Source organism: Cyprinodon variegatus, unplaced genomic scaffold (genome assembly GCF_000732505.1).
Source record: "Cyprinodon variegatus isolate N-32 unplaced genomic scaffold, C_variegatus-1.0 Scaffold782, whole genome shotgun sequence".
Lineage (NCBI taxonomy): Eukaryota > Metazoa > Chordata > Actinopteri > Cyprinodontiformes > Cyprinodontidae > Cyprinodon > Cyprinodon variegatus.
Genome location: NW_015151235.1, coordinates 281,736 through 297,260, shown reverse-complemented (window position 1 = coordinate 297,260; position 15,525 = coordinate 281,736). Strand labels below are relative to the sequence as shown.

General features: G+C 39.1%; 1 protein-coding gene across 1 annotated transcript in view; it reads right to left on the bottom strand.

The window, feature by feature from the left end:
* Window positions 1–1,019: 1,019 nt before the first annotated feature.
* Window positions 1,020–15,525, bottom strand: part of LOC107098488 (stanniocalcin-like) — a 32,238-nt gene continuing 17,732 nt past the window's right edge. Inside the window, exons 4-5 of the mRNA XM_015396207.1 lie at window positions 14,433–14,536; window positions 1,020–1,317 (exon numbers count right to left, since the gene is read on the bottom strand). Coding sequence (XP_015251693.1) covers window positions 1,020–1,317; window positions 14,433–14,536 — 402 coding nt within the window. The remainder of the gene's footprint in view (window positions 1,318–14,432; window positions 14,537–15,525) is intronic.

The following is a 15,525-nucleotide window of genomic DNA, read 5'->3' as shown; positions in this document are numbered from 1 at the left end:
TCACTCTTTTTGTTTGCGTCTCTCTTTTTGTTTGCTGCATTTCATTCGGGGGTGTCTTCTTTTTGTTTGCTGCATTTTATTTGCTTTTTGTTTGCCGCATTTAATTTGTGAGCGTGTCTTTTTTTTTGTTTGCATGTTTTCTCTTTTGCTGCGCATTTGCACCTGTCGGCCACCGTAGGGAAAAGTTGTACTAACCATACACAGTAAATACTGCATTGTTAAAGGCCAAAACGGATTTAGTTTGAGGACCAAATGCCCTCTTTAAGTGTTACTTTAACGATGCAATATTTACTGTGTACATGTAAAAGGAGCTTATTGGGGCCCCCTGGAACTTAGGCCCAAGGCAACTGCCTAAAATCCTCTCGAGTCTAATGGTAATTTGAGAGCACGAACATGAAGCAATGTAAACATAGACTTTCAGTGTCATTGATGTTACAGACTAAACAGTATTTGAAAATATTTCTGTTGTCTAGCCATTTCCCATAAAGCTTAATAGCAGCATAGTTTTAAATTATAATTACATATTGTCAGAAATTACATTTATGTCGCAAAGCTTATAGGCCTTTGAAATTAATGTCATGTGTAGCCAATTATGATCCGCATTGTTTAGAAAATATATTTGGTGGAAATAATACTGTCACAGATATTAGTCAAGTGAGTGTATTTATTTCAAATTTAGCACAAGCTGACATTTTGATAGACATTTAAGCATTTTAAACGTAACATACAGCTTATAAATGTATTTATAGATCAGTAAGGACAAAACCACAAGGAGCTCCACGACCAGCATGAAAGCATCTTTTAAACACGCCCTTCTTTTTTTGCCCCCACCATAACTGACTTATATGTTAATCTAGAATAATAAATATCAATTTGAGTTATAAAGGCAACCCTTTACAATGGATACAACAGGATCACAACAGTTAACTGGTGTATTATCTAAAACTCAACCAAATTACCATTTACATCTGTTAGCTATCACAAGTCACCACATTATTTAGTTTTAGTTTTTTCTCTTTTTATTTTTCATTCACTTGAACTTGCTTCTTCTTCAGGTTGACTGCAGATCTTTTGGCAAACAGGTGCGTTGGGTCGCGGCCTCTGAAGCCAGGCTGAATGTTAAAAACAGGCATGTTCCTCCAAATGGCTGGGCTGTTGTAGGCTGTGGAGTCAGAGCTGGGGGTGCAGGGTTTATTCTGGAAAAGCTGAAGGAAACTTTCCATGTCAGGCCCCAGGCGGGCCATAACCCCTGCCCTCACTGTTGTCACCGTCTGCTCATCGCAGGTCAGCAGGGTCTGCAGCAGTGTGATGTAGTATCTGTGAATTTAATAGAAGATACAAAATCGGGATCACAGAGTATTTTTCATTAGCATGCAAAGGTATTTATATACATCCAGCTTTGTAATTTATTTAACATTGTAATTGTAATGTTGAAATCAAAAATACCAATGTGTGCTTTTGTTGTTTTATTTTACAGTCTTATAAAGAAAATAAACTGAAAAATTATAGAAGTGTATGAGTGTAGGGAAAAAATTTTTTATAAAAATAATCTAACAAAAAACAGCTGAAAGTATAGATTTTTTTGTATCCAGTGAGCTTCACTTTCAGCCATCTATTTTAAGCAATCAAATCCAGTTTATTTACATATCACATTTAACAACAAAAAAGGTTTCCAATGTGCTGTAGATAAAAACAAACAAAAACCCCAAATCACACACAGAACAGCAGTAAGAGTTTAAAATGAATGAAATAAAAAGGATACGGAAGACCACACAATTATGCGTTGTTAAAAGCCAAAGAATAAAACACTCCACTGTGGAAGCTGTTCATATATTGAGGGGAAAAGTATTACAAAGTCTGGAGCCAACTGCACAAAAGGTTCTTTTAAGTCTCGTCTTAGGGGACTATTAGCTCAAGATCACCCTGAGACCGAAGAGGATGTGCTGGAGAGTAAATATGGAGGAGGTCGGTAATGTGTTGAGGAGTCCCATTCAAAGCTCTAAACGCAAACAATAATATCTTAAAATCAATTCTAAAATGAACACTGAGCCCTTGCAGAGACACAACAATTGGTGTCATGTGTTGATGTTTTCTGGTCCCCGTTAAAATACGAGCCGCCGCATTTTGTACTAACTATATACAGAGATGGAAAGGGAGGTGAGAAAGAAAGAGGAGATAAGAACTAAGTGGAGAGAGAAAGATATAGAGACAGGAAAGAGGGAAAGGTGCATTAAAAAGAGAAAATAGAACAAAATAGTTAAAATAGACAACTCAGAAGATATACAGTAGCTCCTAGACGTCTGCTTCCGCACCTTCATGAGGATGACAGGGGGAAAAAACCCATAACAATAGAAAACAGAAGACAACCAAAGTGAACATCAAAAAGCAGCAGGTATCTCTTAGATACCCATATGTGGAAAGCAGAACCTATGGTTATTATAGATTATTAATAGTGGTTGTATTTATCTCTTGCTGCAACTTAGTCTTTACTATTAGTGTGTATCCATCAGACATGGGCAATGTGGAGTCAACAAGTCATCTCCATGTCATGTATTTGTTCTACCCAGCCACTGAAGCAGGTGAGTCCAATCTTCACCGTGAATTAACCTGTGCAGACTGGACTCACCTGGTTAATTGGCTGGGTAGATTCTGATGTAGTTACGCTACTGTTAACACATTAGTGTAACTTAGCTTGCTATAATTCTTTAGGTGGTAGCTTTTGTGTAGTGAAGCTTCATTTATTGTTGAGTAACTGATAGCTTAGCTCACTACACTGGACAAGTAGAAATCCTATCTGTCCTATGCTGACTTCTTTTCATCGGCTTCCTGTGAAATCAAGAAGAGAATTTAAAATCCTACTTCTCACAAATAAAGCCTTAAATGGAAAAGCTCCGTCTTATATCAGAGAAATGATTGTTCGTTATGTTCCTAACAGAGCACTTTGCTCTTTATCTGCAGGTTTACTTGTGCAAGGCTCCATGTTAACCATCGCCTGATCTCCTGGGGCAAGTAGTTTTTATTGTTGGGAGAGTACAAATTTCATTGCATTTGCCCGGCGGGCAAGTTTAATGATCGCAAAAAAAAAAAATAATTATCACTCAAAATTACCTTAAAATCACCGACATTCGATGAGAACGACCCAGAAGAGTTGCCGGCACCATTTTTATTGTTTTGTACACATTCTCGCGTGATTTGAAAAAGCCGGGTGATTTTCTGCCAGATGGCATGAGACCAAAACGACAAACAAGCTAGAAAGCACTATCATATGGCAGTCTTCTGTACAGTGATGCAGGTAATACATAAAAACATATTCATTAATTTTTATTTCTCTTAGACATTGGAGAGGAGCATTTAAATGTTAAACATGTTAAATTGGTGACCTGTTATGTTATTATTATTGTCTTGTTACTGCATTTATTTTGTCAGGGAAAACTAATCCTGAGTCAGTTATTTCAGAATTTAGGGAATTCTGAAATGATGTAAGACCGTGGAAACCCTGTATAAAATAACTATGTATAATGATTCTCTAGAAAAGTCACATTATATTAATAGTATTATCTTGTATAAACATACCTTGACTCTAAAATAAAAGTTATTCATTTGTGACACTGACTCTGTCTTGTGATTAATCTTAAGTTTTTAACCTGTCAAGTTTTTTTTAGATTTTTAACATTACAATTTATATTTTTCCAAGCACACAACAATTTAAAGCAAAGTTTTGTTTGAAAAGAATGTGCATGAAGGATTGAAAAGCATGTTGTCACGGTAATGTAGGCTTGAGTTCATTATCTGACGCATGCATATACACACCAGGAACCTGGAAACTTAAAAAATACCGAATTACAAAAAACATTTAGAAAACAAACATGTTTCATTGATATATATACAAAAATGAATATTAGGAACTATATTTGTCAAACATTATATTGGGCAAGTTTATCATTTTATCAGTCTGCTTCATTCTATCTCTACTCTCCCATTTTGCAGAATTTGTTAGTACAATCTCTAACACTATGCTCCCTCTGCTTTTTCTCATTGTAGTTTAATTTTTTCTGCCCCTGTTTGGCTGTGACACCAGCCTGGAAAGAAATATCACCTGTGCTGCTGTCAGAGATGGGAAGTAACGAAGTACAAATACTTTGTTACTGTACTCAAGTAGATTTTTCTGATATTTTTACTTTACTTTACTACTTATTTTTATGGCGACTTTTTACTTCTACTCCTTACATTTTTACACAAATATCTGTACTTTCTACTCCTTACGTTTTAAAAAATTGGCTCGTTACTTTAGTTTTGAATCATTTCAATGGAGTTACCGTTATTATTTTTCACGTCATCAATACCAAATTCAATCTAATTGGATGGGAATCTACGTTGCATTTGACGCACCACTACAAGATGAATCGACAGATTCAGCGGTATTCATTCGCGGCAAATCATTGCAGCTTGGTGGCGGTGGCGTTAGCATAGTAGTATGGACGACGAGATGATTGAAAATGAACACAACGGAGATCTAGTCCTATTGGCAGACATCCATTTAAAATGTAGGCAACGGCATGAAAAAAGTGGTTTCTACTTTTACTTTTATACTTTAAGTAAATTTACAAGCCTGTACTTTGTTACTTTTACTTGAGTAAAGAAGTTTAATCAGTACTTCCACTTTTACCAGAGTATTTTTTAACACAAGTATCTGTACTTTTACTCAAGAACGGAAAGTGAGTATATTTGCCATCTCTGGCTGCTGTCATAAACACCTTTGTTTATAGATGTTGGAGATCAACCTCTTTTTCAGAGTAGTCCTGTTTCTCTGACTGTGACATAGGAGCTGGCATTGAGCTTGTCTGCCTGGCTGTGTGTTTCCTGAATGGGGCCGCTTGTGGAGCTGGTTTGCAGTTGCCAATTGTATCTCTGTTTTTTTTTCTAATACCCCATTTATACTACCCTTAAAAAACCGTGTTGAGACCGGTCCGAGCTCAGTAACTGAGCTAACTTATCATGTGTAAATGGAAAGCAAACTGAACTGAACCGAGCTAACTGCAGACCAGTTCCAGAGGTGGGCTCGGCTCGGTTTTTCCCTGGCTCGGTTCTCTGATAACAAGAGCGCATGAGCAGAACGCGTCATCTCCGTCTGGCTGCACGTCCCGATTCACACTCCATTCCAGTAGTTGGCGGTAATGCCCCTCCGGAAGTTGCTTGCCAACCAACACAAAACAGAAGAAGAACAACAACTATAAATAACATTTGAAATCTTCTCCAACATTTTGAATAATGGCTTCAAAAGAGGGTGGTGCGACCTGCGATGATAATAATAATCAAGCATAACTTTCTGAATGTGACGGGCTCCGCCATTTTGATTTGCTTGATTCCCTCCTTCTTCGTCTTCTTCTTCTTGTGTTTTATGGCGGTCGGCAAACAACTTTTGGTGCATTACCGCCACCAACTGCTTGATTTCCTCCTTCAATACTGGCAGTAATACCGCAGATCGTCACTAGGAGGCGAGGAACCGAGATAGCGCAATGTGTAAACGGTCGTCAGAACCGAACTTGGCCTGGTTAACTGATCCGAGCTCGGACCGGTCTCGGCATGGATCGGTTTTTCAAGGGTACTGTAAGTGGGGTATATGTCTGCTTCTGTCTCCTTGAACCCCAGGCGGCCTCAGTGGTTGCCGCTCACACCGAGTCACGTTCTGCTGGAGGTTTCTTCCTTTTAAAAGGGAGTTATTCCTCTTCACTGTCACTACAAGCATGCTTAGCATGAGGGATTGCCTTCGAGTCAATGCAATCAACTGGTTTTCCTTAGATAGAAAACTTTGAATCAATCTGACTGTATGACCTGGTTGAATTGTAAAGTGCATTGAGATTACATGTTGTGGATTGGTGCTATATAAATACACTGAATTTAATTGAATTAACATCTCTGATTTTAGACCAGCTTTACTCTCTACTATTTAACTCTTTATTTTATTTGCATTTTACTCCCACCTCAATATTTCAATGTGGGATAGTGTGTTCAGGTAGTTGTGCCAATTAATTTTACTGACTTTCGACAATTGCAAATTGATGGCTGATTCATTGTTCAATACTCTCCTTTCCCACCCCTTCACTTTAGGTGGATGGGTCTAGTTGTATAATCCTGCCATATTTATCCTGTTTCAAATGTTAGAAGAACAAACAAAAAAAAAATCCGTGACATGTCATTACATGATTTTGCTGTTTAAACTTTTGACCAAACATGCACTTTGATTTGTAAAAATATAAGAAAACCATTTAATTCACCAATTTTTATTTACCATTTCAGCCCTATTCCCAATTCAAAGCAACAATTAACATATATTTCATATCTATAAACCTAAAACTGAGGTGTAAACCTCTTTTTACACTGATTGGTGGGTGGTAATATTTAGTTTTTGTCTTTGACATCATCAGATTTTAAGCTAACTAAAGTATGTGTTAGCTTTATGTGGTTTATCAAAGCAAAAAAGAAAAAACAGTGATGTACTGAATAAAGTGTAGGAAAAAAATACAGTTCATGCCTCATTATTTGCAAGAGTTATCTATCCTCTAGAAACCAGACAGAGACAAAATATAAAAAGCCTACTTTGAAAAAAATGCAGTACAATCTGCTTTGAAGGAGAAGCAGCAGATTGGCTCTTCACGGCGATGCAGTTTAAATGCTACACTGCAGTCTATGGCAAAGATGTCCAAAGGTATAAATCAATGAGGCAACTCTACAGGAAAATGAGCATACTCTAACAAAGTAGCCAAACGGAGAGGACAGACTGGAGGTCCAGGGACAGTTAGAACTACTCGCTTGCATATTGCAATAGCAGCAGTTGAAGAACATGCGAAGGCTGAAGCTGCACAAGGCAGATTAAAGTTTGCACACAAGGAGATAAACACAAAAGTTAAACAAGCAGAATTTTCAGCTACTCAATAAGCACTGACAAATGAGAAGGAAGTGAGGGAGCATTTGCTGAAGCCAATGTGTTTGAGTAAGTAGCTGAGCTTAAGGGGCTTAAAGAGTCAGATATCAAACCAATAAAACACATCAAATGAGAAGAATTACCTTTATAATCTTGCTAGATATTTAACCACTTAACATCCACCTCATTTTGGGTAATCCTCGCCTGTTTTTGCATCCTCAAATTAAAAATCTAATAACTTAGGAACTGTAAGCCCAGATTACATGTGCAATACATTATTTGAAAGCTAACATCCTCTACTTTCTGAATTGGTGAGTAAAATTGGGTGAGTAGAACACAAACCAACCTACATTAGTTCAAATATGACTCAAAGTTGTTGTTTTTTTATTCTCGAAATGATAGGTCTTTTTTGAACAGCAGTAATAAAGACATTCTTCATTGTATTATATATGTCCTACATCATGTCAACCACAAATGCTGAAAATTTCAGACCTCTAGCTATAACAGTTCCAGAGCTGTGGGGATTGGAACTTTTGGTGTCAGCTTGAAGCTGCATACAATGGCTCTAACTGCTGGTAAAACTTTTGGAACTTTATGCATTCTGAAATATTACCCCTACTTAAGGCGACCCGGTGGGTTTCAAGAGGTTAAAGGGGTCATAGAATCTGAAACTGAGTTTACATTGTCATAGATGAATAGTGATATTTCAGTGGGTAAAATTGGACGTACAGAGAAGTTCAAACACCATCAACACCTCCTTTCTCTGCAAATCTCACAATTCTAAACTTCCACCATAAAAATGGCAAATTCAAACGAAGCCCAGAGTTGACTTAAACTCGGGGATGTTGCCTTATTTGGTTCAGGCCTGTACATTTGTCATGCACGGGGCCACCTGTATCCAGGCTACCATCACTGGGTCAGGTTCAGTCGCTCCGTCCCACGCTGGCTCCTGCCCCCATCTGCTGGGGTTCCAGGACCAGCCCCTGAGCTCACAGCTCAGTTCTGCTGCAATGTAGTTGACCAAAGTCCCGGACGATTTTGAAATTTTGACTTCTGGTCATCCTATCATATCAACAATTTCGATGTGAGTAAGTGCTTGTTGCTATGATGCGTCTTTGCTCAGCAGCTTCACTTGTTGTAAACCAACCAATCAGCGCACAGCTTATCTAAATATCCCTGAGCATACCATAAAAGGAATAAAACCTGTTGTTTCATTCTAGGGCTTTTAACCAGGCTTGAATTAGGGCTCATAGAATGGTAAGTATGCAATTTTCACCCCTGACAATGTTACACACCCTATTCAGAGACCTTAAACACCAGCACCAAATACCCCATATAATAATTCTATGACCCCTTTAACCAAAACATATCTAGGCACAGATTGTCAAGCAGATTTACAGTTAAGTCTGAAGTCCACTGGGCATAGAAAGCTTCCTTTTATAACACAACGGGGGGGGGGGGGGGGGATTGACCCCTGTTTCAATTCCCACATCCCCTTCAACTTCCCATGACAACCACTAGAGCTAGTTCATAAAATCCAAAGCTCCAATCACACTTAAAAAAAAAAAAATAGAGGTAATCAAAGCAAACAAGCCAACCCCTACTGAATTCACAAGCAAAGGATGTTGGGCCTATAGAGAAAAGACATAAAGCTTATCTCAAAGAGCTCAACATTTGTTTATGGTGTTGTGATTTGTCCACAAATCAAGCGTGCACCTGCAAAATTCAAAACTTCAGAAATGATACAGTGATACTGTGTACCTGACTTGCAAGTCAAGTACACAGTGTCATATACACAGAGTCAAAACACTACTCCAGGCCAAGGCAGAGAGCAGAGGGAGGAACATGGTGGAGAGGAAAACACAGTTACACTTGGTCATACCTCAGCATGCACTCAAACATGTGCAGACCCCACTTTGGGGACTCCTGCTCCAAATGTCCTTTTCAATGATTATCCAAACGGGAAACCAGGCAAGAAGATCAAAGCCTATATGTTTATAAAGGACCAGAGCAATGGCTCATTAGCTGGGTCAGTCTGCACAACATACACCTGGATTATATTATGGCCTAGTGAACTTTCCATTTGCACAGAGACCAGTGCTTGGGTGAGTCACTGTAGGTCAAGTATGCCTAGGGGAAGCCTACAGTTGAAACAGTTAATCATATTAATTGTGATTTTTTAAAATAATCTTCCACTAGTTTAGCAATTGATTAAGCGTTAACTCGAATATAGAGACTGTAAAAAATACCTTTAGCTAACAGAGTGACCCACTAAGAGCCCTAATTATGTCAAAATTGGAAAAAAATATAAAAACATTTTGCATTCTGGATTAAAAAAATGTACTGTCTCAATCCAAAACTCCTCAAGCTGAAGAGTTTTGGTTTCACCTGGTTATTGTTGTAAATAGCTTTCTTTCGGGAACCTTTGGAGAGCATTCCCATGAGATCAAAATTTTCTCTTGTAAGCACTCGAAGTCCCAGAGAATTCCAGTTTTCCTGCAAGCCCCCTTCCCCTCTTCAAGTTTGTGTATTTACTCTACCTTGCTAACTGTCTCTATTTTAATGCAAATAACATGTGATCTGACCAACCTTTCTACATGAGACTGGATAAAGGCTGAAACAAACTGGCATCAGAACAAGAGCATGCTCCAAACACTTTTCATTATCTTCCCCTGCAACATCAGACCTTTTGGCAGGGATATCTGGATAAGTCATATCTAAATCTTTTATTTAGAAAAACCTATTGAACAACCAGATATCATACGCAGGGGCGCAACTACATATTTTTGAGGTGTATGCGAAAACACATGATCGACGCCCCCCCACCCCCCGTACAGTAACCAAAAGAACACAATGAGAGATGGTCATCCCAAATTCAAACCATTATGGTATATATGTTTATGCTGCCTCCCTAATGTATTTATTTCTACCTGATGTCCTCACTTGTCTCTTCTATCACCGACCTCATGTTTGTCTCCTTCAACCCTTGTCTGTAGCGTTCTCCACTAAGTCATATGGTCAAAAAGCATTATAAATTAGTTGTAAAAATTACAGATCTTAATACAGTTTTTAAAAATAATGTTTAAACATTATCGATTGGGATTAAGTAGCTGTTCCCTCACTTCCACCTAATATTAGATCAACCTGTTGCTTTCCCCTGTCTGTCCTGATTCTTCCTTTGTCATCTTCTCTTCTTTCTCTCCATCCTCACAGCTGAATTAAATTAATTTTATGTTAAGTAGGGTTAAAAAATACAGCAGTCAAACCACAATAAAAATTAATCTTTATATTTGAATGATCTTCTTGTTGGATAAGTTACTGACTGGACACTGCATCTTATCTGACTTATCAGATATTTCACAACACCACTGTAGTGATACTGAATAAAACATTTAAACTCAAGTGTCCCCCTGCCAAAAAGGTTGGTAACATGGGTCACCGAGTCTAAGGGCTATAATAACACTGGATTAATGTGTCTGATACACACATAAACTTGTACAACTCATCTTTAATTATCTCCCTTTTTCTTTTTCTGTTTTGCGCCCCGGATAGTTTTTTTTTTTCTGGCGCTCCCTCTTGCTGGTAAGTGCGCACTACAAATGATAGTCGAAAAAAAAAAAAAAAAAAAAAAGAAAAAGAAAAACACGCCTGAGTGCGTCTCTTAGGGGCGCGTGCGCAAGCCACCTGTGTGGGAAAGGAGAGCGACAGGAGGAGAGGTGAAGGGGGCGCATAATCAGTGGGCGTGCATCAGAGGGGCGCATAATCAGTGCTGTCTTTCTGTTATTGATCGTTTTATGCTGTTAAATATAGAAAATTACAACTAGAAAAATTGATTTTCTAGAGGGGTTTTTTGACGCCCCCTCAAGTGCAGCGCCCCTATGCGTTGCATGCGCTGCATACCCGGTTTTTGCGCCACTGATCATACGGGTCCTAGTTTCAGAGCCTATTTATATTGTCCATTCACCAACAGACTCATTTATATTGCAAAGCTCACTATGTGAAAGAAACTTAGAGAATAGTTGTATTTTGTCTTCTCTCACCTTTTCACGTCATTCAACATTTCATCCTAGAGGATGACAACAGTATGATTTCAGTATTAGAATAACATTTATTACACCCAAGGAAAAGCACTACATATAAAGCTATAATTGTCCCATTTATAATTGTCTCAAGGTGATTCCTTCTTGCATTTGTGACAGTTATACTTTGTGCAGTACATACAACACTCAGTGCTGTGGTTCCTGTTGCAGAGATTGCACACATGGCCTGCTTATAATAACAATGAAAAAATCTAAAAACAATAAGACTTAAGCACATATTCCGAAAGTAAGGGTTGTAGTATGAACTAGATGAGGTTATCTATATGTGTTCTGTTTCATCTTTTAATAATGTTTTATTTTAGGAAAAGTTTGAATATTTCCACTTAGTTAATCTTGTTGCTTTATGGTGCCATCTAGTGGACAAGTCAGGTAGATACGGTTGTGTACTTTTTAATTTGAAGAGACCGTTTTCCATGGGAAGTGACGTTTTTAGCAGCGCGGCAGACAGATGATGGCAGGGAACATGTCGGCCGTCTTTAGACCGCATTTGCCTTTCATTTTTGAGGTTGGATCGCTGGTATGTGCACAAATGTATTTATGTTTGTTCAATACTTGTGTTATTTTGTAGTGACTAGAAATGAGTTAAGCAACCGTAGATTTTGATTTGTATCAAGTTAATGCTAGCGAACCAGACGGTCGGCAATATGGCGTCTCTGTTGATTACTGTTTTATCTTTAATGTTGTTCTATAATTTAGATTATACACAGTGCAGTTCAAGCATTTTATGGACATATGCATTATGTAAATGCATTGTATTTTTTTGTCTCCATTTTTGTCCTTTTCTAATTTTACCCTTTTTAGTGTCATTAAACCTGCTTAGACACATCACCGTCTGCAGAGTCATTGATGCAAGAAAGGTGTGAACATAACAGCACAATGTGTGCTACAAGTTTTGTGGCACTACAATGATCTATAGTGTAATTATCATATGCTTATGATAACAAAGAAAATATCTCCAAAAATACAGTCTAGCCTATCTTCCCAAAGTAAGAAAAAAAGGATTCCTTGGAACTGTAAATATACAGTCAGCTCTATTGCTGCAGTAACCTGGGAGATTGAAGATCTCGTCAAACAGGCCCAACAGACTGAACCTGATCCTGGAACCGGGCCACCTAACAGAATCTATGTACCTTCCTCCATCCGAGCTTGTGTAATCATTTGGATTCATTCTTATAAGTTTTCTGCCCATCCAGGGATCGGTCGAACGGTAGCCCACATCAGTCGGCGCTTTTGGTGGCCCTCCTTGCTAAAGGATGTAAAGGAGTTTGTTTTGGCCTGCCGACCTGTGCTCGCAACAAACCCTCTCATCAACCTCCTTCCGGACTGCTTCAACCATTACCCATCCCCAAGCAACCCTAGTCTCACATCGCCATCGACTTCATCACAGGTCTCCCCACCTCAAAAGGTATGACAACCATCCTTACCATCATTGATTGTTTTTCCAAGGCCTATCATCTAGTCTCTCTGAGAAAACTCCCCACAGCTCTGCAAAAAGCCCAGCTTCTCATTAAACATGTTTTTTGGCTTCATGGAATACCTCTGGACATCCTGTCTGACCGCGGCCCGCAGTTCATCTCCCAGGTATGGAGAAGTTTTTGCTCGGCACTTGGGGCCAAGGTCTCTCTCACTTCCGGTTACCACCCTCAATCCAATGGACAAGTAGAGCATATGAATCAAGAGTTGGAAGCCAGCCTCAGATGCATCACAGAATGAGTAACTTAAGCTACATTCAGTAACCACTAACTGGAGTCAACTCCTTTCATGGGTCGAGTATGCACATAAATCCAGTGTCTCCGTCGCCACAGGTCTATCTCCATTTGAGGCATCCGTTGGTTACCAGCCACCCCTTTTCCCGTCTGAAGAGGCAGAAATTGCTGTACCCTCCGTCCAGCAACACATCCGCCGCTGCCGGACCTTCTGGAACTGGGCCAGGACGGCCCTGGAAAGGACCTCCCAGCAGAATCAGAGGTGGGCAAATCGCAGGAGGAGGGTTTCCTCATCCTATCGCACGGGCCAGAAGGTCCGGCTCTCCACCCGTGACACCCCCCTCATCAAGGTGATGTCAAGCAAACTCTCACCCAAATTCATCGGACCCTACGAAGTGGAGAAAACAATCTGAGACTGCAGTCCGTCTCCGTCTTCCATCCTCCCTTCGTATTCACCCTAAATACCACGTCTCCCAGGTCAAGCCAGTCTCGTCTAGTCCTTTGTGCCCACCCACTGAGTCCCCTCCCCCTTTGGACATTGATGGCCACCCCGCCTACACAGTTCGACGCATCATTGATGCTTGTCCACGTGGGCGAGGGTGGCAATATTTGGTCGATTGGGAGGGTTACGGTCCCGAGGATTGCTCTAGGGTCCCAGGATCGTACATCCTAGACCCCTCCCTCATTAGGGACTTCCGCCTCTCTCAGCCCTCTGGTTCCTCTGGACCGCCGGGTGGTGGTCCTTGGGGGGTAGTGTCAGGACTCCTGTCTGTGTGTTTGTGTTTCTGTGTTTGTCTCCCTTCCTCCTCCAGGAGGCGCCTGGTTCTGGTCCGCCACCTCACACACCTGCTGTTGGTTTCCTCGTTAACTGCTCACTGCCACTACTTCGAGGCCAGAGTGTTTGCATTATCTCTTAAATTAAACCTGTTAAACCTTTTCTCCTGGTCTCCCTGTTTGGTCCTCAGCATTTGGGTCTGAACTTTAGTAAAATCGTGACACTTCTCTGATCTTCACCTGAGAATCAGAATCTGATAGACAAACTGAACAGCTATATATATATATATATATATATATATATATATATATATATATATATATATATATATATATATATATACATAGTGATATAATATACATTGCAATATTATGCTTTGCATTGCTTGTTTAATTCACTTTAATAAAAATCAAATTCACATTTCAGTTAGATGAAAACAATGATTCTGTTATGTAACTTGTTTTTTCTAAATTTTCCATAGGTGTGAGAGTGTGTTGTTTTGGTTGTATAGTTCTATGTGTCTCTGTGTTGCCCTGTGAAAGACTGCCGGCCTGTCCAGAGTGTACCCCCACCTCTCGCCCTTTGACAGCAGGAGACAGGCAGCAGCCCTCCTCCCGACCCCAATTAGGACAAGCGTGTCAGATAATGGATGGATGGATGGATAATGAAAATAAGACATTCATATATTTTTTAGGTTAGGTTAAAGGATTTACACATCTTTTTAGGTAAAATTATATGAGTCTTACAGGAATTCCTGACTTCTTTTAATGCAAGTAACACTACTACAATTATGCAGTACATATCAAAATAATTTGATTCACAGGCATGTTTTAATAATATTTTCTGTGTGCACTCTGACTAAAGAAATATACATTAGAAAAGAAAATAGCCTCATTGACTTTTTATATGTTAGTAGCTCAGGAACTCACCTGTTGGGGAAGTGAGTCGGCACTTGCACAACCTCTCCAATAGCATCAGGGTTAGATCGAGCCATAGTGCAGATGTCTAGACTTGTGTAACACTCCTCTTGAACCTTTAAAATAAGGGGATAATGTTGCTGAAGAACACCAAAGTGAATGAAGTTATAAGGTCTAATACAAATCTACAACTAAGACTTACCCTTATTTAGCATAAGCTGTCATACTTCACCATTACATCATTCCAAATTTTAACCAGCAGATAATAACATGGTAAGTCTTGAGATAAAGTTGTTGCTTTAAGAGCCCTTCTGGCCTCTGCATGGTGATAAACATCACATGCAACCATTAAACAATCAAATGTAAAAATTTAGGGCAAATATATTTTTAGACTGTGTCCAATGTTAAAAATCTGGGGTTACTTCTAACCTGTTTAAATAGACTTGCAAAGGTAGAAAACTAAAGGCACCAATCGGTTCCATCTTCTCTGCCATTCAAAAGACCAAAATAATTGTGACATAGTCAAACTGCTGAAGAATTATTTTCTTGGTTTAGTAAAAAGGTCAGCAGTGATCATGGGTCAAACCTTAATATTCTGTGACTTACATACATATAATAGCATTTGTTAGGCTACTCTAAGGTGCCGGCTAAAATTAAATTAAATTGGTAACTCAAATTTCACCAAGCATGGACAGGGAGGGAAATACCTCTAAGAAATTATTCATAGAGTAGTAGAGGATTTGACGGATATTACATGACTGACAGTCAGAGATGGGAAGTAACGAAGTACAAACACTTCGTTACTGTACTCAAGTAGATTTTTCTGATATTTTTACTTTATTTTACTACTAATTTTTATGGCGACTTTTTACTTTTACTCCTTACATTTTTAGACACATACTGTATCTGTACTTTCTACTCCTTACAGTTTAAAAAATTGGCTCGTTACTTTAGTTTTGAATCATTTCAATGGAGTTACCGTTATTATTTTTCACGTCATCAATACCAAATTCAATCTAATTGGATGGGAATCTACGTTTCATTTGACGCACCCCTACAAGATGAAACGACAGATTCGGCGGTATTCATTCGCGGCGAACCATTG